Below are 24562 nucleotides of genomic sequence, written 5' to 3'. Positions count from 1 at the left end.
TACGTCTCCTACTGTACGTAGGAATACAGACGAATACTGTACTGTACATAGGAATATCATTGCTGTACTTATTATTATTCTTTCCCACCGTACATAGGACTTACCATTAGGAGTACTGTATTTGGCCAGTGCTACTCTAATTGAACAGTACATATTTTAATTAATTTTAATTAATACAGTATAAAATGTACTAGCGGTGGTTGATAGCCGCATCGGTGCACCGAGCGAGCGCCAATACCACTGCAAAAATAATGGCATTGATTTGGTGAACTGGAAAAGCACGTACTCAGACTCACTAGTACGTACTGTATTAAACTCATCGATCTGTTGTACGACGCGGTCGACGTACTGTTAACCATAAACACAGTGCAGATGGTGAATACTGCACTCGTACTCGTACTGAAAGTGGTACAATACAATAAAACACGCGAAAGCACGAAACCGGTCTTATGGTTAGCTTGAAAGCAGTCAAACATGCAGCCTGAGCCTGTATTACACTCCTGAAGTGAACCAAAGCATTCAGCTGCCTGCGTGACAGCAGATTTTGTCATTTTGTTGAGCTCGTGCACCATGGACTATTGTATGCAGTAAATATTACTTTACTGTAAAATTTGGAATAATGGATCCAGTTGGTAAATTTTTCATGTTTGTTTTGTGCGTACAAGATTTCGATAATTGACATGTAGTATATGCTGTGGTATGATTGTTATCGGGTGGGATTACGAATTATGCTGCATATCATTATCACTTTCCTTGGGAGGACTAACGGTTCTGCTGGGATAATAATAATATTATGATCACATCGTTCTGAAGCGTTGTGCAATGTTCGGATTTTAAACGGAATACTCATTTATATCTGAAAATCGGCACCTGGTTTATTAATCTTTTATTTTTCCTCGCATCACTGCTTGAACTTCTGATTATAACTTAAGCACGGTAAGGCCTGAAGATGGAAATGTGATTAGTAGGAGTACAAAACATAAAATTAATCATTAATGTTATATACGTTTACTGGTTTACACAGTGATACAGGCTATCATCATACATTCTAAATTAATTTACAGATAATTTGCACAAATTTAGGTTAAGCTTACGTTCGGGCTAAAATTACGGCACACAAAAACCATGAAACAAGCAAAAAACCGTCCCGGTAAATTTATAGAGGTTATAACTTACTCTCAGTCTCCCATATTACCATATTGTATAGATATGTATATTTATCTCTGAGACTCTGAATCTGTGGTATTTTACATTTACTGTAACCGTCTAACGTCATCAAGATATCTATCGGTACAGACCAACCCTGCCAATAATTATTATCAAACGCCAGTGGATATTGTAGTATCTTGTCTTTGTTTCATTACATATGTATTTCAGATATTAGCAAATTATTACAATATTACTGGAAAAAATAACTGAACAAAAGGAATGTGCCAGTTAGTATTTTTATTTTCTTGTTTGCATGTGATTTGCATTTCATAATATTGCTATCAGACCGTCATGTTAATTTCATTATCATCTTCGTTTCTCTTTTAGTAAATAGGACGTTAATCGGAAAGTGGCGCCGAGAAGCTAGCTACGGTTTTCGCGGCGTTTATTTAAAAGAACGCAAGACAATAGCAGAATAGCTTAACAAGGAGACAAATCACAAGTGCCTTTGCATTGTCAAACGATGGGTATGTTTTGGCTTGGGTGTTGGCATGGGCGCTTCGATGTGGTCGGATGCACTGAATCCGAAAATAAACATGGAATGATTTGGTGTATAAATTATGGTTAAACCTTTCCTTGTCCTTTCTCGATAATATATTAAGCTGTAAGCACCGAAAATTTCTCTCTTGAAAACTCAGCGACTCACTGTAAGATTAATGCACCGTTATAGCTATTAAGAATTAAACCATTAAAAGTTAAGCAAATCCGGATTGAAGTGTGGCTACGGTAATAATGGTGCAGTTGGTTATTTTTCAATAATTGCAGTTCTTAGTAATGTATAAGCGACTGACTCACGACAAGAGAAACGTTATACGCGCATATACGCCTGTACAGTGGTACACCAAAATAATCAGGAAAAAAACTTGTCTAGATTTAGGTAAGAATAGATCAAGTTGCCGCCTGAAGATTTAGTAATGATGAATGAGGTGACATCTGCAAAACGCATTGGTTCAGCGAAAACTGCATTAAACTTAAGTTTGTTCTGGGCCAACATTTCAGTTGCAGGCGCGTAGCTATAAATTGGCAGTAAAGAAACTACACAATCTGTATGCGCGTATGCGTTATGACATTGAGATTCGCATTACCATATTTGCAATTGCAGCTTCCGCGAAACTACTCTTGCCGTAGATGGTGAAATTGCAGCATACTGCGTAGTAGATGGTAAAAGCAGCGTAGAATTTATGAGGAAAATTTTGGATAATTAAATAATTACAGTATCGTTATTATTATTGAAGTCGACGTCGGGTTTTCTTGCAACTGTGTCCTTGAAATATTAATTCTCGTATTTTCTGAACGCTTTAGATTTCAGTCAGCAAACTCTCTGAAGTTATTATTTTTTGTGGTTCCGGATAAGTGTGCTTTTTTCGACACATTGCCATGTAAACCGTACGTGCAGTTGGTGTTAACTGAAATCTATGGGCGTTTCTCGTGTAGGAAGACGAGTGAGTGCCTTTATATCCACTTTGAAAAAATTCCAGTTTGACGTTGTATGGTTATCCTGGCCGACATGCTCGGTATCCGATAGATGTTGTACAAATATGCACGATGTTCCATAGCTGCAACTCTTTTGCCCATGATGGAAAGTGGAACGAAGAGGGAATGATAAAACGGTCAAACGCGTCTTCATCGCAATTGCCCAGCTTTGAATCGCTCTCTCCTGTAGTCCTACGCTCTTTGTCGTCTGTAAATGTGTGGGGTATGCGTTGCGCGTGTGTACTGTAGTAACTGTACTGCAATAAATGCTGCACTTCTGTACATACTGTAATAAGTGGCAAATACTATAATTCGATTAATTTTAGTATTTATAGTTACTAAAGTTGAAACACTTTATTAGCATGCATGGACAAAACCATACTTGGTTGATTTGTGAGAAAAAAATTTCACGAGCTGATTTTTCTCTTGTTGAATTATAAAGTGCTAAAAACCACCTTGTTGCTTAATTTTTCGCAGAAGGTTGTATTTTTTGAAATAATTTAAAGAAGATTCCTCGTGATTTGGGCATAATTATAACTTAGCCGACTTAGGTGTTTAAAACGATTACTGGACATGGAATCGTATTTCGAGGCATCATGCTTAAAGCTTTATAATACCATTGGGCAGTGTATAAGTAATGTTATGGATGGTGTTGACTGTTTACAGAGGGAGAACGTTATTTGGTCTGGTTTGGTATGAACAACAATTTCAACAATCATCGTTTTCAGTGGTCTTATAGGTTGTTCCGTTGCGCCGGCATTTCTGCGAGCTAGTAACAAAGAACTGAGAGTTTAATTATGTGTGACACTTTACCAGGTAAACTACATTCTGTATGCAAAGATAACAAATGCAGTCGGTAATTGGAGCCGCGGGGAGAAAAAGATGGTCTTACTGATGGCTGATAGCCTGATAGATGCTACGTATGGTCGGTACCGTACTCGTATAGATTATTGGAGAGAACGAAAGTGCCATACAGCTGACATCGCTACAGTCGGGATATTGTTTTTGTAATTGTGGGTAATACAAATATATTTAAAATTTAGTTTATTGCGCTCATTACGGTCGAAGTTGGAATTTAACTTATTTAAGCACAACGAGTGTGCAAGTGTACGGTTATTGGTTATTCGATTTTATGGATTTTGACAATACAAATGAAATAAATACTCGGAAACAAGATTTCACTATTAATTTCAACAATAATTTTTCGTTTTTATGCCGCAGAAGGTGCCGATTGATATAATTATTGCTGTAAATTGCACCGCAACTATTGATAGGTTATTGGCAGTACTTTTGAAATGTCACAATATATCCGAATTTGACTAAAAAATATGATTGTGTAGTGTAAGGTGGACATACAAGACTGTCTATTACTAGTACATAGCAGATCGTAGCTGGTGAGATGGGAAGACTTGCAGTTCTTATTTAGCTGCTGATCGGTGGGTGCATAGAACTGCAGGTCTCGAGCAGTCATAGGCATCGTATCGAAGTCGCAGAGAGAAAAGCTTGCGAATAGATCAAGTTTCCGTCCGCGAATAAATTATTACTGCCTAATATTAATGGGCTGGCAGTGAAGCACTGAACTGTGCCAGCTTGGTAGTTACTAGTTACAGACCTAGAAACGAATCAAGCAAAACGTGTAATAATTATACAGGCTGCTTAGTACTGAAATGTCGATCTTTTTCTGGGATCTATTTAATTCATTTCTGAAATAAAGAAATATTACGATTTTAAAATTTCGTTTGTTTCGTTTTTTTCTTTTGAAAATAATACTGAGTTACTGGGTTTATATTACTGATTTCTTGTCAAAATATTTTTTTATGGTACATATACATGATTTTAGTTAGGTATATTTTTGCCAGTTTGCAGATACAGTATGCAAAGTGTAGTTCTCGGCGACGATATTAATTACGTCGTTTAAGGATGGTTACCCTTACTTACTATTTTGCTTTTGTGTTTTGCTGTCTACTTACTTTTTACTAAATTAGTAAAACAAAAACGGCTTACTAACCAGTAATTGAGTAACCAGGGTTTTATTTTTATTTAGTTTTACTTTATTGTTACCTGAGTAAAACAACACTAGTTTTATGGCAGCTGAAAAATTTTGACGTTTCAGATGACGCCATAAAAAGGTGAGTGTTTCTCCTTATTATAGTTGTTCTCGGTTAAAACAAAGACCAGCGACATTAATTAAACAATTGTTTGGTACTCTTAACTCGCAGTCATGGTTTGATGCTTCAATCACTTTAACTAACAAGTAAACTATGCATAATCATGACTAAATTTTACTAAACTATTGATGATTAATCTGCGGCCAAGTACGATAACTATTGTTTTGTGGAGCATGATATGGAAACTTGTGATATGATATGACATGAGCATGATATAATTAAATTGTTGATTTAACTTAATATGTTAGTATAACGTACGGATGTATACTTCGTACTGCTAATAGCAAAGTCATCAGGAATCGCGTAATTTATTACTATTTTCTACATCTTTGCGTAGAAAAGCTAGAAAGTAAGTAATAAGTTTTCATTTAAATACGCATATGCTCATGTTGTGGTGTATTTGGCTGTCCTCAGCGTCCTGTGCGACATGAGATTAATTGATTATTAGTCACAAATTTTTGCTTAGTATAGTGGCTATAGTCGTTAAAAACTGCTGACAATATAAATTCTGTACTCGTATTCGTAGCCGAGGAGAAGAGTAACTAGCACTGGGGCCTGCAGAAAGGAGAAGAACTATGATCTCTTCGAAAAATGAAAGAGTTCGATATACAGAGTGCAGTAATTTAGACGAAGAGAGAGAGGCAGTCATTCTGGTCAGGCAGCGGAACATCAAACAGTTGTCGATCGGCTTTGTTTCTACCAACCACTCTGGATGAAGTTCACGCGGATACTGTACAACAGTACAGTGTACACTCGATACTTGATGATCGCCTCCGATGTCGCAATTTATACACGTAATAATTTTTAACGTAGATGTACAGTGTACAGCCAAAGTAACGTACTGTAGTAATTACTATAATTGTTATAGTAGCGGTCTGATGTCTAATTAATCGTAAATAACTTGATATATGCACTAGAAAGTGCAGAAACGTTAATTGAGAATTGTTTTTTTGAAATTTTGCGTTTTATATGTAAATATGAAAACTATCTCAAATACTGCAGCGTTGGGGAGGGATCGACACAAACACCACAACCATGGTAAGGACTAAGGCAAATATCTGACGTGAGGACTGCCACGATGCCGCCAATGTCATTTAAATAATTATGTAGCCAGTAAAAAAATATTGCGTTTGTACAAAGGTTCGAAAAGGCAGCGTTCTATGGAAAAGACACTATAAAAAGTATAAACTACGTTTGCCGGCCTGCCGTGTACAGTACACTCCGTATTATTCGTTATCATGCATTATTTTGGTGAGGTAGCTTTGGTAGCGTTTGGTTGTATTAACCATAACATACCAAATCGCGAAGCGAAAAACCAAACCGAAAATTTTTCCGGCTGGATAATTCATTTTTGCCTTGTTGTGTGTGAATATTCCTTTGTACTGCGGTGCCATTGAAAATGAAAATTACAGAACAAAAGTGTTTACTGTTTAGGTTGGGTGTAAGCAGTCTAAACGCATAGACATTCGGTATCGATTTTAGAGCTTTTGAAGTTACCTAATTATTATTTATTGTTTTCGGAAGTTGCTTTTTTGTTATGGAATTCAAACGTTTGCAGGAATATACTGTATTAATCGTTTCTGCAGTTTTAGATCCTGCGTACCTCTAATTCTGCATCATTTGAGTTTACACCTTGAGAATGAGAAATTCCAGAGTTGTAACAGTTTCCCGTTATGGGGACTGATTTATACAGCTGTTGTAAAAATTTGTAATAAGTAATTCGTAATACTTTGTAAAATATTTTTCACAAAAGCATAATAATTAAATGGAATACCTAATTGCTATATATTAATTAACGATAGCGGATCTTGTCTGAAATTTGGTAATGATTTGGTAGCGTGGTCGGACACTCTTATTACTGTACCACAGTCGCTTTTACTATAATGATGAAAAGTTGTGTTAAATATAAAAATGAACGACTCACTCGTGAACACAGGCCACAGCAGCTTGACAGCAGTTTCGACTCATCCTCACATCAGAGCCTTTGTGAAAGTTCTCCTTACAAGCAGCTAGCCGCATATTTGGCTGCGTCTCATAATTTCTAAAAGTAAACCTCCATAGTATACTTAAATTATTCCTACGTAGAGTGTATTACAGTAGGTTTAGACTTCAGTTCTTAACAGACGAGTTTCGCAAGTCATGAACTTATTCATTTTTTGAAAACGAGAGCAGTATCGATTATTTGACCGCTGGATTCGTATAATTTATCGATTGATATTTCTGCTGCCGCCTCTCTAGAGTAAAATTCTAATTGCTTTGGTTTTATTCCGATAACGATTCTCTTTTAATTACCAACATGGCCCGGCTTGGAACCACTAACGCTTCAGAAAGGGCACTTCTATTGCTGGTATATTCCTATCATGTATGTACAGGGTTGTTATGTCGGTATCTCCTTTTAGGACTGAACAAATGCGTAGGAGGGATTTTCATTAATTAATTCTAATTGTAAATACTATAGATATAATGCAGCTCGTTAAATAAAACGTTGCTTACGATATTTTTATTTATAGCACAGTGTAATAATGAGATTTCTGGGAGTAAGTAAGTGAGTATGCTGGACACATTCATGTGACTTTTCTGTCTCGTTTTTTCACTCTAATTGATTATCCCAGCGAGTTGCTTATTGTGGGTGAGTGTGAGTAGTTGTTAACGAAATGTCTGTTGTTGTCTGCAGATTAGATGTGCTTATGGAGAAGATATGTAGCAAGCTGAATTGATGCGTTCAAGTGGAGAATTCATAAGTGTTCAAAGTAAGGAGTTGGTACTGCAGCATAAAAAAGCCGAAGCAGCAGTTTTTCCGCAAGCCAGTGTTGGTGTCACGCTCGAGGCTACATGCTTCGTGGAAAACAACATGAAAGAGACCCAGTCTGTGCTGACAACAACATTAGCGTCACCAATTTCCACTATTCTATCCGTAACCAGTGAATGCAATGCAGCCGCAGCAGCAGCGAACGGTACTCTCAATATTCCTCTTGCAATCAATACATCGACTGGCCAAACCCTGTTACCGCCGGTTACCAACATCACTCCAAGTGCAGCGTTAAACAACATAAATATTAATAATTTATCCTCCGTTCCCAGCCATCACGCCGGCACAGGCAGCAGTCGCCTATTAGGCAGCGGCACGGTGGAAAAAAATTGCTCCGATTCCAACGGCAGCGAACGAGAGAGTCCTAATAGCAGTTTCCTTATCGATGTTGACAGCGATGAATCTAAACTGTCGCCAACGGGAAGCATGCCAGTGTCTTTGCTTGATCCAAATAACAAGCTCGTCCAGCCTAGTTCCGCCGTTGCACCGGCCTTATCACTGTCCAATCTCAGGCGTCAGGACGAACGGCTAAAACTGAAGATAAAAAATCCCCGCAGTAAGCCCAATGGGCGGAGTCAACCGCTGCCCCCACCGGAAGGAGGCGGAACAGGGGCTGCCAGCCCTAACAGCCTCAGCGAAGCAACGACGAAGGTTAGCAGTATTGCAAACGGATTGACGAATGGAACGGGTGGGCTGCATATTAATAACAGCACTGAGCAGAGCGTGCACGATGCCAACCAAAATCTAACGGACAAAGGGAAAAAAAGCCGGAAACGCCCCTACGAGAAGAAAGAAAAAGCACCACGGAAACCTGCTTCAGCTAAGGGCAAAGGCGGCAAAGCAAAAACAGCTGCCACTACTGCTGCACTTAACGGCAATGAACTGGATTTGGAGCCACCGGCTAAAAAAAGCAAAGTAAGTGTGTGTATGTGTGGGTAGACGTGAACATCTTGACTGGGGGCCTGTTTTGATTATTATGATTGATTAGAAAGGCCAATATCGTAATTATTGAGAGATATGCGGTAGATAGCATTATTGCCACTCGAGGTTAGCCAGCAAGCGGTGTGGTACTGGAACGCATAAAAACATTAGGTAGTTAGCGATTGCTAATGACAGTAATAACAGAATTATTGGATATCGGAGATTTCTTTCATGGATTTTTGTAAGCCTATTCATTTCCTCGGTCGAAAATATTGCAGTTTAGTTATAAATTGCCAAGCGTCAGAAACCTTGCTTGAAATTTTGTTACACTTGATCTTTTAGTCGCAGTTACTAGTACCAGTATCTGCATTGACTTCCAAGCAGTGTATGATTTTTCAGACTGGTTAATAACAACAAAAAAAGTAGACTAGGTTTTATGTGAAAAAATGTTTTGAAAGATATATGACGAGATGTTCGTTTAAAGCGAAAAGTCTGTGACTAGGTAACTGTTCTTTTGTTGTTCACGTTTGCTGTGTTTCGGAGCAGTGGAACTGAGTGGATACTCGTATGGCATCTAAAATGCTACAATGTCGTAAGATGCATTTCTTGGACTAACTTGTAAAGCATGTTGTAAAGTTGTAAACGCTCAGCGCTGGGGTTTCTTCACTATTTTTTATGTTGTTACGAGTAGTTGTTGATTATTTGCGAGCTATAGAAAGTAGTGTTTTGGCAGTATACAAATACAGATACCGGTACATATACAAAAATCTAGGATCTACTTTTAAGTTATGAGGACAAGATATGAAATAAGTCTGCTGTAATAGCATTAGATGAAATCATACTCACATCTCTGCACGGTATTTTGTTGACTAAAGGCAACGTTTTCCCAGTTTAGTATTATATTTGCCCGCATGTTGTAATCGAATTGGAGCTGGTCTTGTCTCTCAAGAGTACATACCGGTATAAAGATCGCAGGAACGGTAACTGTTATAAGGCAAATATGTTTTAAACGGTTGATAAGATTGCCCGGGTTGATACGGCATGTTCCTTTGGCCGCCTGTTCGTAGTCAGCTAAAATTGTGAAACTAATTCGCAACGAAAGAAATTAAAAGGTATCGGCACGATATACTGGGTATCGGTGACGCTGTAGTGTAATAGATTAATTTAAAGTAAATAATATCATGGTCGTACTGGATTATTACCATACCACTTGCAACTGAAGTATTTGCCATTATATGGAACTATACTTTTATAAATACTGTCAGTTAATGTTTGAATTTCAGGTTTAGTAATAATGTGGGGTAATGCGATGAGCGTTTGGGCACTATACCGTCTCACATTAGTCGGGTTAATCCTGCCCATATGTCTTAGCTATGATTGCCCACCAAATTACCGATGGTTATTAGTATTTACGAGTTATGTTGGCGGCAGAAGCGGGTTTTGACTATAAACTTGAAACTTGCCGAAATTCAAGGGAAATCTTACACGCTTGTGCAACAACGAAGGTGGCTTGTACCAAATAACATTTTTTTCCTGAATTGAATTTCTTGTTTAAGTATTGATTGTTGTTGTGCAGACGGACCGGCACAGCAGTGGCAGCCAGGATGCTGGTACGGGAACATGCTCTGTGTCAACATTCACGGAGCCCGACTTGATTGGACCACTGGAGCCCGGCACACCAGTGACCCTGGAGGGCATCGTATGGCACGAAAGTGTCACAAAAGGTAATAAGCCTTTTTAATTTTCCTCCCCTTTTAATGCCTGTTTATTTGATCAACATTTTGCGATCATGTTCCATTGCACACAGGGTTTGTCGTGGTGAACATTACCTGGAGAGGTAAAACGTACATGGGCACCTTGATGGATTACGCTCAGCTTGAGTGGGCACCACCGAGGTAAATACTCGTAAGTCGTAACATATTCCAGACTGATACGATTTGTTGCTCTGTAGTTTGTACTTCGGTAGGCGAGCGTTGGATGTCTTTAGCTAGAACAGAGCGATTGTTTATTTTCAAGTTGATTTATATACAGATCGTTAAAGTGAACACAATAACAGTATATTGACGAAGCGTAAATATACATTACGCACTGCGCAGTTCATCGGAATATTTTTTCAGTTTAGGCGGCTTCGTTCTAAATTAGTATTTTTGTCGATTGTTTTTCCGATCAACGAAGCGATCCAGCCCGGCGTATCATGTGTTGTTAATGCTGCGGCTCAAAGGGGTTTGTCAGCAGCACTAATAGCCATTGTGCTGTTTGTACTGGATTGTGTGCTTGTTTGTTTTGGCGTCAGCGTTTCCGTGTTGACACTGCCGGCACAGTGAGAGAGAATCTCGTGCCGGCATTCAATCATCTTCGCACGCATGTTTATCTGCTCCATAAACAGCTGAAAACAAATATGTATTTTTTTCATAGACACTGTGATTCCCCGCCCAGTGATATTGACAGTACCCGCTCCCCTGCTAAAGATAAGACCGTGAAGCGTAGCCGGAATGGAGTATTGGGATTGACCGAGGGGGATTTGACGTCGCAACTGCGTGGGGGAAAAACCCGACGTGGAGCGAATTTCCAGACCCCAGCTAGTCCAGCGCGCTCGGATGCTAGCAGCGGTAAACGAAAGGGCCGCGTACCAAATACGACGAAGTCTTCCACTGCACCAGACAACAATGCCCCGTCGGATTTGTTGCCGTGCGTTACTGATGAAGGAAAAGCCAAACGAGGTCGAAGGGCTGCCAGTGGCCCCTCCACACCGTCTTCCGAGCAGCCCACTCCGTCCAGTGCATCCCCACCGCTCTTGGAATGTCCGGAGGCTAACTGCAGTAAAAAGTTCCCAAACCTTAACGCACTACGCTTTCATCAGCAGGATCAGCACAGCCGACTTGTTGAAGACGACAGGAGCTGTGATTCGCAACCGGAAACACGCTGCAGCAGTGAGAGTGCCAATGCTCCCTCTCATGCTGTGCCGCTGACGACGGAGAGCAGTAACAGCTCGCTGTTTTCGAAATCCGATATGGACAGCCTTACTGCCATGCAACTGCAGCTTGTCAGTGCCACGACACATCAGCCGGCCAAACCTGGTTAGTTATTGAATTGTCTTTTTGCCTCATAGACAGTTAATGACACTTGCCGACTATGCGCCGTGTCAAGCTTAGACAGTCAATTAATCTGTTGTGTGCTGTTGGAAAACGTTGCTAAAGGCCAAATACATACGTGTACTTGAACATACTTGGACAATTTAAATACCGCGCTGATCGGGCGCTACGTGTGCCGAAGGGGTTTAAAGGTTATTATGGACTTTGTTTGGTATGATCCGTTACAAGTTTAGCGTAATTTGAAATGCGTTGTGGCTATTAATCAGGTTCTCAGTCAAGCGCACCACCAAAGATAACCTAAAATCATTCAAACGAGCTCGAGCGTATTGGGAAGAGATTTGATCGTTTTCCAGTGTATTGTGTGCGGTAGTGTATACTGTATGCAATACTTCCACGCGTATAAAGGATTTGGGTTAATAATCGATTAGGTGATTGATAGGCCTCGCTTTTTAAGTGTTACAACCATTAGTCATATGAAAATACCTCTCGTTCGTACTTTTCTGAAATTTTTTTGAAGTAGGAAAGCGCAAAAAAAAATTGTAGGCGTTGTGGGTTATAATTGACACGTTGTTATTAATGAATTATTTATTTGAATTAGCATAATGCCGTTTATGAATTGCCGGTTCTTATGTTTCCTTCTCTAGCGTTGTCAAAGTTGTTTATTTATTCATAGATGCTTCCAAAGCCGTACTTCCGGAAATAACACCAACATCCAACACCAATGCGATGCCGATTTCCGTCCCATCAGCCACCGTTGCCACTCTTCAGAACCCGTCAGTATCTTCAGATCCTGCCTTGAAAGCGGTTTTGGAACCTACTCTCGCTGCTCCTTTATCGAACAGTGATAATGCGGCGCGTGGTGAAGACAGCGTAGAAACCGACAACAAGGCCGATAAGCAGCGAAATAGCGGGCGAAGAAAACAATCCAGACCTTGCCTTAGCGAGCAGAAAGGCTCCACGACAAAGGAAAATACCACAGTCTCAGAAAAAAATAACCGGCCTTCGGAGACGTCTGTGTTGGATGTGCTTCGTGGAAAAAAACCGGCCGCGGATCTTTTAGAGCCAGTGAAGAAGCAGAGCAAAGTTGGCTCATCGGGTTCAAAGCCGGATGCATCTTATGATTCTGATTCATCTGAAAGCGCTCTGACGGAGGAGCAGGCGAGGAACATAGTAACTGCGAAACTCGATCCGACGATGCTGGACACTCTGAAGTCATTGGTACGTCATGTGCGCGCCAAAATGTTAAAATACACTTTGTAAACCTCGCTGTGTTGTTTTATATTCGCAGGGCATTCGTCCTTTTGGTGTCTCCAGCAGCATTTCCGCTGAAGTGAATAATCCGGCCGTTAAAACAGCTGTTGCCATGTGCCAGAAACTGGGGAACCGAATTCGCGATCCGGAAATCCCACACACGTCGGCCAAGAACGCTTCTCTGAATCGTCCACTGGATCTCAAGATAACCCCCTCCGCTGCTCCTACCTCGCCTTTGGTGACCACAGTAAAAACGCAGGAACACCCGGAACGCACAGAATCTGCTTACTCTGATATATCGGACGACGGGGATGACGTGAAGCCGGATAAGGATATCGAAATGCCGTCGGTCCCCACCACACCCATCTCGTCAGCTTCCGACAGACCGCCTTATCTTGGATTTTTTCCATCGTCGCCGTTTTTGCTGCAGGGCTTAGGGGAACCGGATGGGAAGCGGAGTAGCCCTTCTGAACTGCCGAAAAAGATGCCGTTTGCGCCTTATGTTTATGGTGGTCTTCCAATAGCGTCTCCGGATCACTTTGCCAACAGTGGATTGACTTTCCCGAACATTCTGGAGTTTCCGCCAAACAGATCCGAAGCAGACAGCAAAGCACGGCCAACCGATCCCGGCGCCGATGCCGGACCGTCCGGTTCGGCAGTTAAGACTCCTGGACGGTCTACCGAAGCGAAGGCAATTAAAGAGGAAACTGTTAAAGGAGATAAAGGCGAAGGGAAGTGCAAATCTCCTTCTGTGAAGGAGACGTCGAAGGTGCCGCTGGAGGCCAAAAACGAGCCCGTAAAGCCCAAAGAGGAAATGGCGAAGGCTGTTAGTCCAGTGGCGAACAAGTTACCGCCTGCGAATCCGCCCTTATACGCACAGCCACCGTATCTCCCGCCGCCGGGTTTCCGGCCCGGAATGCCACCGGGTGGTTACCCACCACCCAATCATCCCCTATACATGGGACCGCGACCACTCTTCCCTCAGGATCAGATGCAGTTCTTGAATATGATGTACGGATACGGAATGCAGAGAGGCGGTCCCATGCCGCCGGGAATGCCGCCGCTGGGTGAGCCTCTACCGTACGACTTACAGCAGGTACTGCAACCTTCCTCATCTGCGCAGCGACGGTAGATTGTGACGCAAATATCTGTCTGCAGAGGCTTTATTCGCCCGGGCAGTTTACGCATAAAATTCATGAACTCACGGCGACCAAAGAAGGAAATAACAAAAATACGCCCCCGACATCTGCGTCGTCGATTCTTTCTGAAAACAAGAAACCTGTGATGCAGTCGCAAGAAAATGTTAAAAAGGCTGGAGAAGCTCCAGCGGTAAAAGGGAGTCGACCAGTTAAAACCGGTTTGGCGGATGGTCGATTGGATAGAGTTAATCTCGAGCAAGCGTCTTCCCAGTCACGACGGGGTGCAGGGCCGCATCCCTCCGGTGCATCTGCTTCTGCGCTTGGGCCGGATGTTCCCGCTGCACACACAGTTGATTCTCGTAAGTTCGCTGCTTGCTTAGGCGTGAGGTTTTTAAAGATAAATTTAACCAAAACTTTATCACGACAACTTGTAGTCTTATACTCTGTTTATTCGTTTGAAACAAACTTGTGGACTTGCTGTAGTATTTACTCGACTTGGTCTCCTGCTCATGTTACGATTTTCTACCGTAGATCAGGCATTCGCCTCACAAAAGCCTCCAACTTTGCATTTACCTTCCAGTAATTCCAACTGAGAATTACCCTCCGAACAATGCCAACCGGCTTTCCGCGTGATATGCGCGCCGCAGATACATCACCCAGATGTTCCGCTGCAGAAGCTTGTGGCATTGTGTGAATATAGTTGCTGTATATGCGTTGACTGATTAAAGCATTGTGGTATAACTGCAAATTCTATTTGTTGGCTAATTTTAAAAATAATGCTCTTGCGTTATGTTTTGTCGTTGGCTTTGACGCGATTATATAAGGCATTCGGTAGATGTGGTTTCAGTTTTTGCAAGGCTTTTGTGATACGTCATCAGACCAAACGGAAACGTGTTGTTTCGCACGTTTTTTACATCTTTAACTGTGCGAATTGTTTTTGCATTAAGTAATCAAAGTTTTTGTTGTTTTATTTAGTGTTATCCGTCACTAAACGCAAATAAATATGATTTACGAACTTCGCGTACTGCATTGGTCTTGGCTTGCGAATGAAGAAAGATAGCACACTAAGCCACACTTTGTAGACTGTAGAGAGTGAAGACACGAAAAACATTGTCGCGTAGGGTCAAAACTCCTTAATCGGAAGTCATTAGCGTTAACTTATCACTTTATCTAGAAAATACCCAACGATTTCAAACGGCAGCAGAAACAAAGCACGTATGCATTCTTTTGCGGCTATTCTTCAGTCCCGGTTGATGTTCTGCTTTGACAATGTCGCAAAAATGCAGCTTCAGCCTTCAACGGAAAACGGCATAGAGTTGCTGCTACACCCTTGCGTAACTATTAGATCACAAACCAAGACAAACGTAGAAAAGATCCGCAGTGGAAAAATTTACTACATTTCATCCGGACTGTCGAATTCGTCCCGAATGTCATATCTATCCGGAAAGGAATAAAAATAGCTCTCCTCATCGTTATCATCATCCCAACAGCTTCGTTGCAGACACGCAAGAGCAAACACAGTGCATCTACTCAATGTCGACAGACTGGCAACGGTATTCAATTTTGCAACTTTAACGCCCTGCCACGATGCTGGTGATCCAAACCGACTGTCAGACTTATGCCATTTCCGCAGTATCTGAAAAACAAAAGAAAAAAACACCATAAAACTTTAAGAAGGCGCAGTAAATTTACCAACTTACAGCAACAATATTTGTTCGACGGGCTGAGATCCATCCAGCCCCATGAATAAACCTCGCCAACTTCGGTAAAACGTCGGGAACTGCATAGCGAGCTTCGTCCACACTGCGTGCGATCAACTCTAGAGTGGTCAAAAAGTCAGTGCAAGGATGGACATTAACAGCAGCGAAGCTGACGGGTAAATCCTGAAACGGCATCACACCCTGGTAGCCATCATTGTACACCCCAAACAAACATACAAACTCCATTTCCTTCAAGATAAGACGGCGGCAGAGTGTTCCCAAACTCTTAGTTACCGTGAAGTTTTGATCGAAAAGCTGATCACGTTCGATTTCCATTTTGGTCAAGACAACATTGGGCACAACCATTTTTTTACATTTGGCAATAGCGCAGAGTATGCGAATAGTCCCGCGGATGCGAACTGCGCGCATTTCCTCGCCGGTTAACATCACGTACTTTGTCGTTGGCTTCATGTAAAAATAAAACGACGAAGCTAAAAGATAGTTGATCGAGGCCGACAATTCCTTGTCCAGGGCTCGAGGGATACAGAGCACATTCATGAGAATGTGCCCTTTGCATTCCAGTGAGGACGATACGCCATTAAAGTAACGGCAGACACGGCGCAGTGCAGTCAGACTCCTAACGTCCATGTTGGAAAAGACCATCGCCAACAATTCCGGCGGGATGCTATTCAATCTTGCCAGTTCTTTCCTGGTGCCGCGAATAATCTGCGGCGCACCTCGCATTCCCAGCCCTTCTCGAAGTGTAAATTCCTGAGAGCATACACACTCTTCAATTTCACGGAAAAGCAGTTATGACAAGATTTAATCCCAAATTGTCCAATAACAATGATAGCATACAAGTACAGTTTTTACTCACCATCATATGCTCCTCCAGCGCTTCATCGCACCGTGGCTGCAGAAACTTGAAGGAATTTCTGGAAATAGTGATCGGATGAGTGCGCTTGAAGCGCTTATTCCACAACGTTGACATTGCGGGCGTGAGCGCGGCGCCGCTCGGTGCCGGAAATGTTTCAACGAGAAAATCGTTGTAGCGCACCGTTCCCGCGCTTTTTGGCCAATAACACACGCGCCGTGGGTGAAAAACTCCTGCAAAGTGTTCGTACACTTCCGCTACAACAAAACCAGGAAAACAGGTGATCAGAGGCCGCGCTTCGTACCACGTCCATGGTTGGTCGTCAGATAACTTTTCCAGAACATACAAATCGGACCCATCTTCGCCGAATTCCGCATCGCTTGCGGGCTCTTTGTCGTTATCCGCGCTATGCATTTGTTCCTGCGGAACACTGCGATACACATTGTGATACGGAATCAATTCCGGTAACTGGTCTCGGAGACCAAAATCCACAAATAATCCTGAGGCACCTTTCCCCACAACGAGACCGCGCTGAAATATTTCGTCCTGCTCAATGCTGTGATGGTCCTCCCTGACCACATTTACCGCATTCCACTGATGATCCATCTTGTCGATCTCCTACCTGCCGACAGGGACTTCCACCACGTTTAGATATTCCGTCGCTTTATGGTTGCAGATATTTCTAGATAGTTGTGTGTGCAGCAAATCAGCAAATGCAACGTTTTTAAAAGAAAGCACAACAACATGACAACACGAACGAAAAAGGATAAAAGTACAGTACTTTAAAGCTTAAGGCACACCGGAAATAAAAAAGCACCCGCTGCTAAACGTAGGTGCCATCTGCAAGCAGAACGAGCGATGCAAACTATCTACTGCACGGGTGGCATTCTCATTGGCGTGTTGTTGGCACTTTCAGATTTCTCTTGCGCAGTAAGCATTTCACATTACTGTAATTTTTTCTTTTTCGGTGAAATAATAATAAAATGTTTAGCTCTTTTTATATTTACTTAAAACGGTGAAAATCATCTAAAATGATACTGTAGTTATCTTCACTAATGGTTGAATTTGCTACTGCGCAAGTGATCAGCGATACAAAATGTCTTATTTATTACTTTTCTGGGGTTACTAGACCGACTGCGTCAAGAGTTACTTGATCCTTCTTCCGTTCTTGCGGTGTATTTTCTTTCCCGTCATCCTCCTCCATTTAAATCTTTTGTGAAAGCCATCACCCAGATTCAACATGTCTTTCCTCTGGAAGCCTTTCAGTGGAGGAAAAAATGAAGGCAGCGCTCCGGACAGAGCCAAGGGATTAAATGAGGTTTGTTGCGTTAGACTGTGCGTCTAGACTATAGACTTCTGTCCTTTCGGAATGCGACCGAAACTGATCTTTTAGGTGGAGAAGCTGCTGCATCGGATTGAGTCCGTCACCTTGATTTCCGATCGCCGCGACGGCTTGCGTTCGTTGCGAAAAGTGGCTGGCGTAAGGAAGATTACATTGCAATTTGAACATCGCATTTCCCAAACACTTGTTGGTGTTTTTCGTCTTCCCCAGGAACATAGACTGGAAGTTGGAGCGCATGGAATGAGCGTTTTGTTAAATATTCTGGATCAGGATCGCACAGACCATGAACTTGTTGCTATCGCCTTGGATATCCTCTGTGTAATCATGTCTGATTCGCCTAATATCGAAACAGGTTATTAATTCTTCCGTTAAATTACCATTGTCGAGTGTATACAAAATTGCTAGAGTAGATTTCGGTTAGGTGGAGTGATATGTTTTCCTGCTGCACTCGTACAGATACGAGTATATAATGCGACTGGTTTTTCTTGCATTTCCTCATCCTGTTGCGAAGCATGTCCACTGCCACAACCGTGGAAAAGCAATTTATATATTTGTTCTTGTTTCGATCATTTTGCTTTATTTTTCTGCTTTAAATTTGCCTTGTTTTTGTAGAATTATTCGAAAGCACAAAGAAAGTCAAAAGTAGGTTGCCGCATTTGCGCTTGTGTAACATCGCCATGCATTTGGCATTTTATGACGTAATAAAGAATTATGTCTTGTTTGGTTTCAGAAGGAAACGAAAAGATTGAAGATAAGGATCCAGCACAAAGTCAGGGCGCTCAGTTTACGGAAATCTTTTTGAAGAAAGCTGATCATCTTGTATTACTGCTGGATTTTGTTAAGGTGATTTGCAAGTGGTTGCAAGCGATAAATAGCGCTGTTATTTGCAAGAACTGCACTGAATGTGCTGACTTTTTGCAGGAATTCAATTTCCAGATACGTTTGCCAGCAGTCCGTCTCCTCTGCGTAATGGCCAGTAATTGTCCGAAGACGTTTCAGGAATGTCTCTTAGGTGTTCCTGGAGGCATCAGCAGTTTAATGGATTTACTCACTGACAACAGAGAAATTATCCGGAACGATGTGAGAATCTTTTTTAAATTGGTGTTATTGCTATGCGTCTCTGGTATACACTAACATTTAATAGTTTGGTTAACACGAAAGTTAATACGTATTTGAGTGTTTTAGAACTTATTATTTGGAAATTCCAAATTTGTTTCTTTTAGGGTGTGTTGCTGCTGTGTTTTATTACACGGAGTAATCCTAATCTGCAGAAAATTGTGGCATTCAGCAAGGCCTTCGAGACTATTCTGGATATGGTGCTGCTGGAAGGTTGCAGTGAGGGTGGAGTGGTCGTGGAAGATTGCATACTTCTCTTGACTCATCTGCTGGCTAACAATGCCAGCAATATCAAGTTATTCAGAGAAGATGGGTGTATCCATAAGCTGTTGAAATGGTTTACTACGGACAATTTCAGTTCCGCCTCGTGGTCTGATCAGCGCCGCAGCAACGCCATCGGGATGATGAGTGTTATTCGTTGTTTGGTTTCTCCACTACTCATTCCACAAGTTGTACGATCTTGTCAGGATGCCATCAGTAAATGCGGACTGTTAAAACATGTTTGTGATATCCTGATGACTCCCGGTATCCCATTGACTGTGCTCGTACAGGTTTGTTTTCTGAAGCCTTTGCGTTTTCTGAAGCCTTTTTACGCTTCGGCAGTTCTTTGAGTTTTAATGTTGCACATGTTTTTATATTTATTTATTTGATGATATTTATTTGAGCGCTTATTTTTTGCTGTAGACTCTTAACACTGTTGCCGAGTTGATTCGCGGCAATAAGCACGCGCAGGAAGATTTCTCTGCAATGGAAGCTCCGTTAAATCCGCCTCGACCGGCTCTCGCAATCCTGCTGTTATCTATGTTCAACGACAAACAAACATTTACGCTGCGTCTTGCCGTTTTATATGTTTTGAAATGCTTCCTGAATAAGAATGAATCCATGCAGCTAAATATATTACACTCCATAAATCCAGAGGGAAACGAGCCGGCACAGTATACTTTGGGACACCTGTTGGCCGGTGCACTCTTCAGTCCAGATTCGCTAAACCAGTGGTGTGCAAATATTGCCTTTTTGCACTGTATTGTGGACAATCGTGAGCACAAAGAATTTTTACTCCGAAGTGAATTTGCGCCATCCCAGACGCTTCCTTTGACGACGATCATGGTGCAGTGTGGAAATATCTTGCGCGATGTATGGATAATTACTATAGTGGGGTTTCAGGAAGTAAAAGCTTGAACTTTTTTCAGAGCTCGCAGCTTCGAAGCAAAGTTGCCGTTCTTCAGTTGCTTTGTATTTGGTTGTGCGATTGCCCATCGGCTGTGGCTGTTTTTCTGCGGATACCGCAGATTACCACGATGGTATGTAATGCAAAGCTACAAATGATGCTTGCTTACTCTTGTGTATCCGTGCCTACTTTTCAAATGTCCGGCACATCGTGAAGGTTTGTGTTTCATGCTAAGATGCTTACATGTTTCCTTTCTGTAGCTGTTGATACAAATCTTGGATTCCGCTTTGGAGCCTTCGCAGAAATTGTACCAAGGGCTTACCGCATTCCTTTTTGCTATTTGTATAAATTATGATGAAGACGTTGAATCGAGGTGCGTTGTAGTATACTTGTAGGCTGTTGCATGTGCGTCATAGCGACTTTTGTACTCGATTGAATTTTACATTCTGTAGGCGGCAACTTCTTGATATTGTGCGCAATCGTATTGGGTTTGACCTTTGCAAAGAAAGAGTCGTAGAAATCTCAAGACACGAAAGCTTTGTCAAAGCAAGTCAACATCCGGACCCCGCTGTCGAAAGTTTGGACGATTTGTATTTGGATTATGAATTCGTCAAGTTTTTTAAAGCAGTTGAAGGTGCACTAGTGAATTCTAATCGATTAATCCTATTGCGAGTTTTTGAATGTTAAAATTTCTGGAACAGTTGAAACACATCATTTGCGATAATTGTCACCTGGCGGTGATTCTGGGGATACCGGCAGTGACACATGCTTGTATATTTGCAGGAAAAATTTACGAATCACTCGATCCACATTACGAGGAACGGCTAAACGAGGATAAAGAGCGCGCTGCCGGACTTCTAAACCAGCAAAAAGAATTTATTCAGGCAAAAGATTCACGAATTTCAGAGCTCGAAGCCCAGCTGCATTTTGCACAAGCACGCATACATGAACAGAGCAAACAAATTGATGATCTACGTAACCGCAGCGATGTCCTTACAGCGGAAATTCACAACAGGGAAAGCGATATGGAGGCACTGCAGAAAGAAATCCGTAACGTGCGATCACAAGCTCAGACCCACCACTCTGCGACAGCGCAGCTGGAAACTGAGAACCTGCAATTACGAACCCAGCTGACCGCTCAACATCAAACCATCACGGAACTGCAGCGTGCTGTCGAACAGTACCACAATTTGGGAGCGGAAGTGGAACAATTGCGCACTGCCAATGCTCAACAACAGCAGCAAATATCAGCGTACTATTCTTACTTCGAGGCTCAGCAACAGGGTGGAGACGCTTCAGCTAACCTCGTCATGGAGAACGCCGACCTTACTACGAAAGTGACGCATCTGGATTCGCTTCTGTACAGTTGGCAAGCTGAGTGTCAGCGGCTTCAGCTGGAAGTGGCAGAATTGCGGGCGTCGACGGCTAAGAGGGATTCTGTAATGCAGCAGACGAACACTGATGGGTTTGCGACTGGTCATCTTGAGGTTAGCAGTCGTAGTGGCTAAAACCCGACTCATTATTAACTTCGTATGGTACTTTTCGCCGTAGCGAGGGTATAGGCGCACTGGCGCACGCTTACCCCTTCTCGGCCAACTTATGAATTAAATTCGCGCCCCAAACTGGCGCACGGGCGCAAAATTTCTGGATTTTTTAAAGGGTGCAGCCCTTGCGCCCGTGGCGCAGACTGGACCTAGGCCTGGTGCACCTTTGGCCTGATGTACGGTGGCCAGTAATTATGACAATTAAACTATTTCTAATATTTAAACTGTTAAAGCGTGAAGTAGAGCGGGCCTGTTTTTACGGGTGCAGGCTTTGAAATTTATGGGCGCACTGGGCGCCGATCGAACTTCAAAACGGGCGCAACTGGCGCAGCCAAATTGCGCCTACCCCATCCCGCGGACCTCGCTACGGCCCTGCTTTTACCACAAGGGTGTTGATTGTTGTATTTTGCAGTGAACTCATTTTTTTAAATTTTGTCGCTTCCCTTTATTTTTGCTAATGTCAATAACGCACTTGTTTTAGTGGCATGTCTCGAGTTATAAAAATTTTCCATTTGCAGGTTAAAGATATACCTTCCACAGCTATACAACAGGAACTTGACCATTTAAAGACTAAGTATGCTGACTTGAACGGTGAACACGCTGATCTGCTTGAACTATTGACCGATAGCGACGACAAAATCCAGAAATACCGAGACAGATTAAGGCTGCTTGGAGAATCAGTAAGAAAGAAGTGCCTTTTAATTCAACAAGTTAATACGAAATTACAGCGCAGCGTTGTTCCTTTTCAGGTCAGCGACGACGATTCATAAAACCAAGAAATCCGAGCTTATCTGACCACACATCAAAATTGACAGTTTTTAGAGAACACTTTTATTTTTTTTTACGAAAGATGGTTTAGTCCAATTACGGATAACAGTTTTGGTGTTAGAAATTGGTGCATGCTGGATGAACAAGCAGGGCACAAATAAACTCTGACAGTTTACTTTCGACTGAGATTAATAAGACTTGCGTGTGGGGTCCATTTTAACATTAGTAAAGAGAGTACGTCAAATCACAAAATTTTCTTCAGCTGAGATACTGGCCAAGCCAACGGAAACCGTCGCCGTATCCTTGACGCTGAAGGAGACTGCACATGAACAGTTCCAAGGGACGTCCACGAAGTTCGTTTCTTGACACGTTACCCTGCCGAATAAATTTAAAATTATTACCAAACAGATGCAAATAAAGCCAGAACATGGGCAGTTTTATCCTCCACAAGTGACACAGTACACTGCGTCCAGTTTGTGCAAAGAGAGTATCTTCCATTTGTACATCATAAGACGGGCAAATTCAACAAATATTTCCCAAAAATTAAATGTATTTTCAAAGCATAACGATTTCAGGAGCACAGTGAAACTTATCGAAGATCAACGATTAACGGCAAAACTTAAGATCAATAATGAACTGTTTATTCTATAGCGATAAAAGTGCACGTATTCAAATAATAGATAATAAAAGAATATCGCTTCGATCCAGTGCCGTTCAGAATGATAAAGTAAAGGTTATGCAATTTACAGGGTATGAACATTACGTACCTTGCCAGTAGTCTGTCCATGCAGACCCAAAAAGTGCCGCAATTCTTCTTCGGAAACGGCTCCCGGACGATCAATTTTGTTGCCAAGAATCAAGATCGGACAATCACTGATTTGTTCGTCGTTCAGAAGACTCTGCAAATCATTCCCGTAAGTACCAAACACCACAAAATTCAGCGCACAGGCTGATTCCGCCAACCATATGAACTTGCGTATTACAACAGTCAACAGCTGATTAGAATTATACCGTTTCATAGTAAGAAAAAGGTTTTACATTCAAGTGTATAATATCGATATCGTTGTGAAGCTGCTAATACTCTTATACCAGATCAAAACTCTTTGTTACAAGCCAAGTGTAACAAGCATAAAACTTACATCTAACTCCACTTTAGCTTCGGGCAGACGACCCCGATCAAACGCATCAACAATGAAGACAACGCCGTCGACAGCTGGGAAGTAGTCCTTCCACACACGTCGCGCATTAGAATGCCCACCAAGATCAAACGCCGTGAAGCGCAAATTACCCATGGTTAGCTCTTCCGAAGCTGTCAAAATTTTCAGTATTCAAAATTTGTAATCACATGTGAAAGTTCATGCAGGAGATCGAAGTCGAACGGACTGCGTTACGCAACCACGCAAAACTGCTTACTCGGATGTAATGTTGGCACGTGCTGAGCCATTTTGTCGTCTTTCAGCATGTGCATTAATGTCGTCTTCCCTGCATTATCCAATCCCAGGAATACTAACTTTCCCGATTTCTTGTAGAGACCTGCGCGAAATCGTTGTATATTAACAATCAATGTGCTAGCATTACGTATTAATAATTGATTATTCATAACTTAAAAAGCTATTACAGCAAATTACGATTAATATCAACAGACAGTTAATTTACCGAGATAACTCAGCATTCCGGAAAACCAGTCCCACAGGAACATTTTTGATTCAGGAGGGAAAGAAGGAGAAAAAAATAAAAGTTAATTAAATAACTGAAAAATCACATTCGTAAATTTAAAAGTAAACTGTAAAAAATACGACTAATTGCGAATTTTGGGGAAAATCTTCGCCTGAACTTTCGTTGCATAAAACTGCAAGCTTTGAGGCGGAGAGGCTATCGTTCCAACGTGGAACGGCAGAATTATGATTCAGAACGTTCAACTTCCGGATAAACGAATAAGAAAGCTTACGGTCAGCGCAAATAGTTCGCCGAACGTGAACATATTTTTT

General features: G+C 41.8%; 4 protein-coding genes across 7 annotated transcripts; 2 read left to right on the top strand and 2 right to left on the bottom strand.

Moving 5' to 3' along the window:
- The first annotated feature begins 516 nt into the window (after positions 1 to 516).
- LOC129589295 (zinc finger protein 609-like) lies at positions 517 to 15087 on the top strand. 2 transcript variants are annotated; one of them, XM_055483980.1, is made up of 9 exons: positions 517 to 936; positions 7525 to 8574; positions 10157 to 10304; positions 10388 to 10475; positions 10996 to 11657; positions 12346 to 12890; positions 12961 to 14019; positions 14082 to 14421; positions 14594 to 15087. In XM_055483980.1, exons 2-9 carry the CDS (start codon positions 7567 to 7569, stop codon positions 14653 to 14655), a joined length of 3912 nt encoding a protein of 1303 aa, XP_055339955.1. In that variant the 5' UTR covers positions 517 to 936; positions 7525 to 7566; the 3' UTR covers positions 14656 to 15087. The 2 variants fall into 2 exon arrangements, with proteins under 2 accessions (XP_055339955.1, XP_055339956.1); XM_055483981.1 differs by lacking the exons at positions 517 to 936; positions 7525 to 8574 and adding an exon at positions 8658 to 10085.
- A 9-nt stretch (positions 15088 to 15096) lies between these two features.
- On the bottom strand, positions 15097 to 17395 carry LOC129589296 (uncharacterized). Of its 2 annotated transcripts, XM_055483983.1 has the most exons (4): positions 16640 to 17395; positions 15763 to 16533; positions 15417 to 15698; positions 15097 to 15355 (listed from the first exon to the last, which is right to left on the bottom strand). In XM_055483983.1, the coding sequence occupies exons 1-3, from the start codon at positions 17240 to 17242 to the stop codon at positions 15456 to 15458; spliced, it is 1617 nt and encodes a 538-aa protein (XP_055339958.1). In that variant the 5' UTR covers positions 17243 to 17395; the 3' UTR covers positions 15097 to 15355; positions 15417 to 15455. The 2 variants fall into 2 exon arrangements, with proteins under 2 accessions (XP_055339958.1, XP_055339957.1); XM_055483982.1 differs by having other exon boundaries at positions 15097 to 15698.
- A 179-nt stretch (positions 17396 to 17574) lies between these two features.
- LOC129589347 (general vesicular transport factor p115-like) lies at positions 17575 to 22794 on the top strand. Of its 2 annotated transcripts, none has more exons than XM_055484058.1 (14): positions 17575 to 17954; positions 18030 to 18116; positions 18189 to 18330; positions 18591 to 18620; positions 18712 to 18821; positions 18900 to 19058; positions 19202 to 19645; positions 19779 to 20228; positions 20285 to 20395; positions 20523 to 20635; positions 20715 to 20896; positions 21046 to 21749; positions 22325 to 22486; positions 22556 to 22794. In XM_055484058.1, exons 1-14 carry the CDS (start codon positions 17877 to 17879, stop codon positions 22574 to 22576), a joined length of 2793 nt encoding a protein of 930 aa, XP_055340033.1. In that variant the 5' UTR covers positions 17575 to 17876; the 3' UTR covers positions 22577 to 22794. The 2 variants fall into 2 exon arrangements, with proteins under 2 accessions (XP_055340033.1, XP_055340032.1); XM_055484057.1 differs by having other exon boundaries at positions 18709 to 18821.
- LOC129589349 (GTP-binding protein SAR1-like) lies at positions 22488 to 24476 on the bottom strand. The gene is made up of 5 exons (XM_055484063.1): positions 24231 to 24476; positions 23988 to 24107; positions 23714 to 23883; positions 23342 to 23473; positions 22488 to 22949 (listed from the first exon to the last, which is right to left on the bottom strand). The coding sequence occupies exons 1-5, from the start codon at positions 24271 to 24273 to the stop codon at positions 22833 to 22835; spliced, it is 582 nt and encodes a 193-aa protein (XP_055340038.1). The 5' UTR covers positions 24274 to 24476; the 3' UTR covers positions 22488 to 22832.
- Between the last annotated feature and the right edge of the window lie 86 nt (positions 24477 to 24562).

The sequence above is a fragment of the Paramacrobiotus metropolitanus genome, unplaced genomic scaffold (assembly GCF_019649055.1).
Source record: "Paramacrobiotus metropolitanus isolate TYO unplaced genomic scaffold, Prichtersi_v1.0 Parri_scaffold0000034, whole genome shotgun sequence".
Lineage (NCBI taxonomy): Eukaryota > Metazoa > Tardigrada > Eutardigrada > Parachela > Macrobiotidae > Paramacrobiotus > Paramacrobiotus metropolitanus.
This window is presented reverse-complemented; position numbering and strand designations above follow the sequence as displayed.

What these genes read in the sequence shown, in the direction of transcription:
- LOC129589295 (XM_055483980.1), top strand. Translation starts at nt 7,567, where the DNA reads ATGCGTTCAAGTGGAGAATTCATAAGTGTTCAAAGTAAGGAGTTGGTA. An exon ending in ACATCAGCCGGCCAAACCTG is followed by an intron (nt 11,658 to 12,345) that starts GTTAGTTATTGA and finishes ATTTATTCATAG; the next exon opens with ATGCTTCCAAAGCCGTACTT. An exon ending in TGCACACACAGTTGATTCTC is followed by an intron (nt 14,422 to 14,593) that starts GTAAGTTCGCTG and finishes TTTCTACCGTAG; the next exon opens with ATCAGGCATTCGCCTCACAA.
- LOC129589296 (XM_055483982.1), bottom strand. Translation starts at nt 17,242, where the DNA reads ATGGATCATCAGTGGAATGCGGTAAATGTGGTCAGGGAGGACCATCAC. An exon ending in CGCTGGAGGAGCATATGATG is followed by an intron (nt 16,534 to 16,639) that starts GTGAGTAAAAAC and finishes GTATGCTCTCAG; the next exon opens with GAATTTACACTTCGAGAAGG. An exon ending in GTCGAACAAATATTGTTGCT is followed by an intron (nt 15,699 to 15,762) that starts GTAAGTTGGTAA and finishes TTTGTTTTTCAG; the next exon opens with ATACTGCGGAAATGGCATAA.
- LOC129589349 (XM_055484063.1), bottom strand. Translation starts at nt 24,273, where the DNA reads ATGTTCCTGTGGGACTGGTTTTCCGGAATGCTGAGTTATCTCG. An exon ending in AAGCTAAAGTGGAGTTAGAT is followed by an intron (nt 23,474 to 23,713) that starts GTAAGTTTTATG and finishes AATGATTTGCAG; the next exon opens with AGTCTTCTGAACGACGAACA. An exon ending in ATGGACAGACTACTGGCAAG is followed by an intron (nt 22,950 to 23,341) that starts GTACGTAATGTT and finishes TTTATTCGGCAG; the next exon opens with GGTAACGTGTCAAGAAACGA.
- LOC129589347 (XM_055484057.1), top strand. Translation starts at nt 17,877, where the DNA reads ATGTCTTTCCTCTGGAAGCCTTTCAGTGGAGGAAAAAATGAAGGCAGC. An exon ending in GAGCCAAGGGATTAAATGAG is followed by an intron (nt 17,955 to 18,029) that starts GTTTGTTGCGTT and finishes CTGATCTTTTAG; the next exon opens with GTGGAGAAGCTGCTGCATCG. An exon ending in AAGCACAAAGAAAGTCAAAA is followed by an intron (nt 18,621 to 18,708) that starts GTAGGTTGCCGC and finishes GTTTGGTTTCAG; the next exon opens with AAGGAAACGAAAAGATTGAA.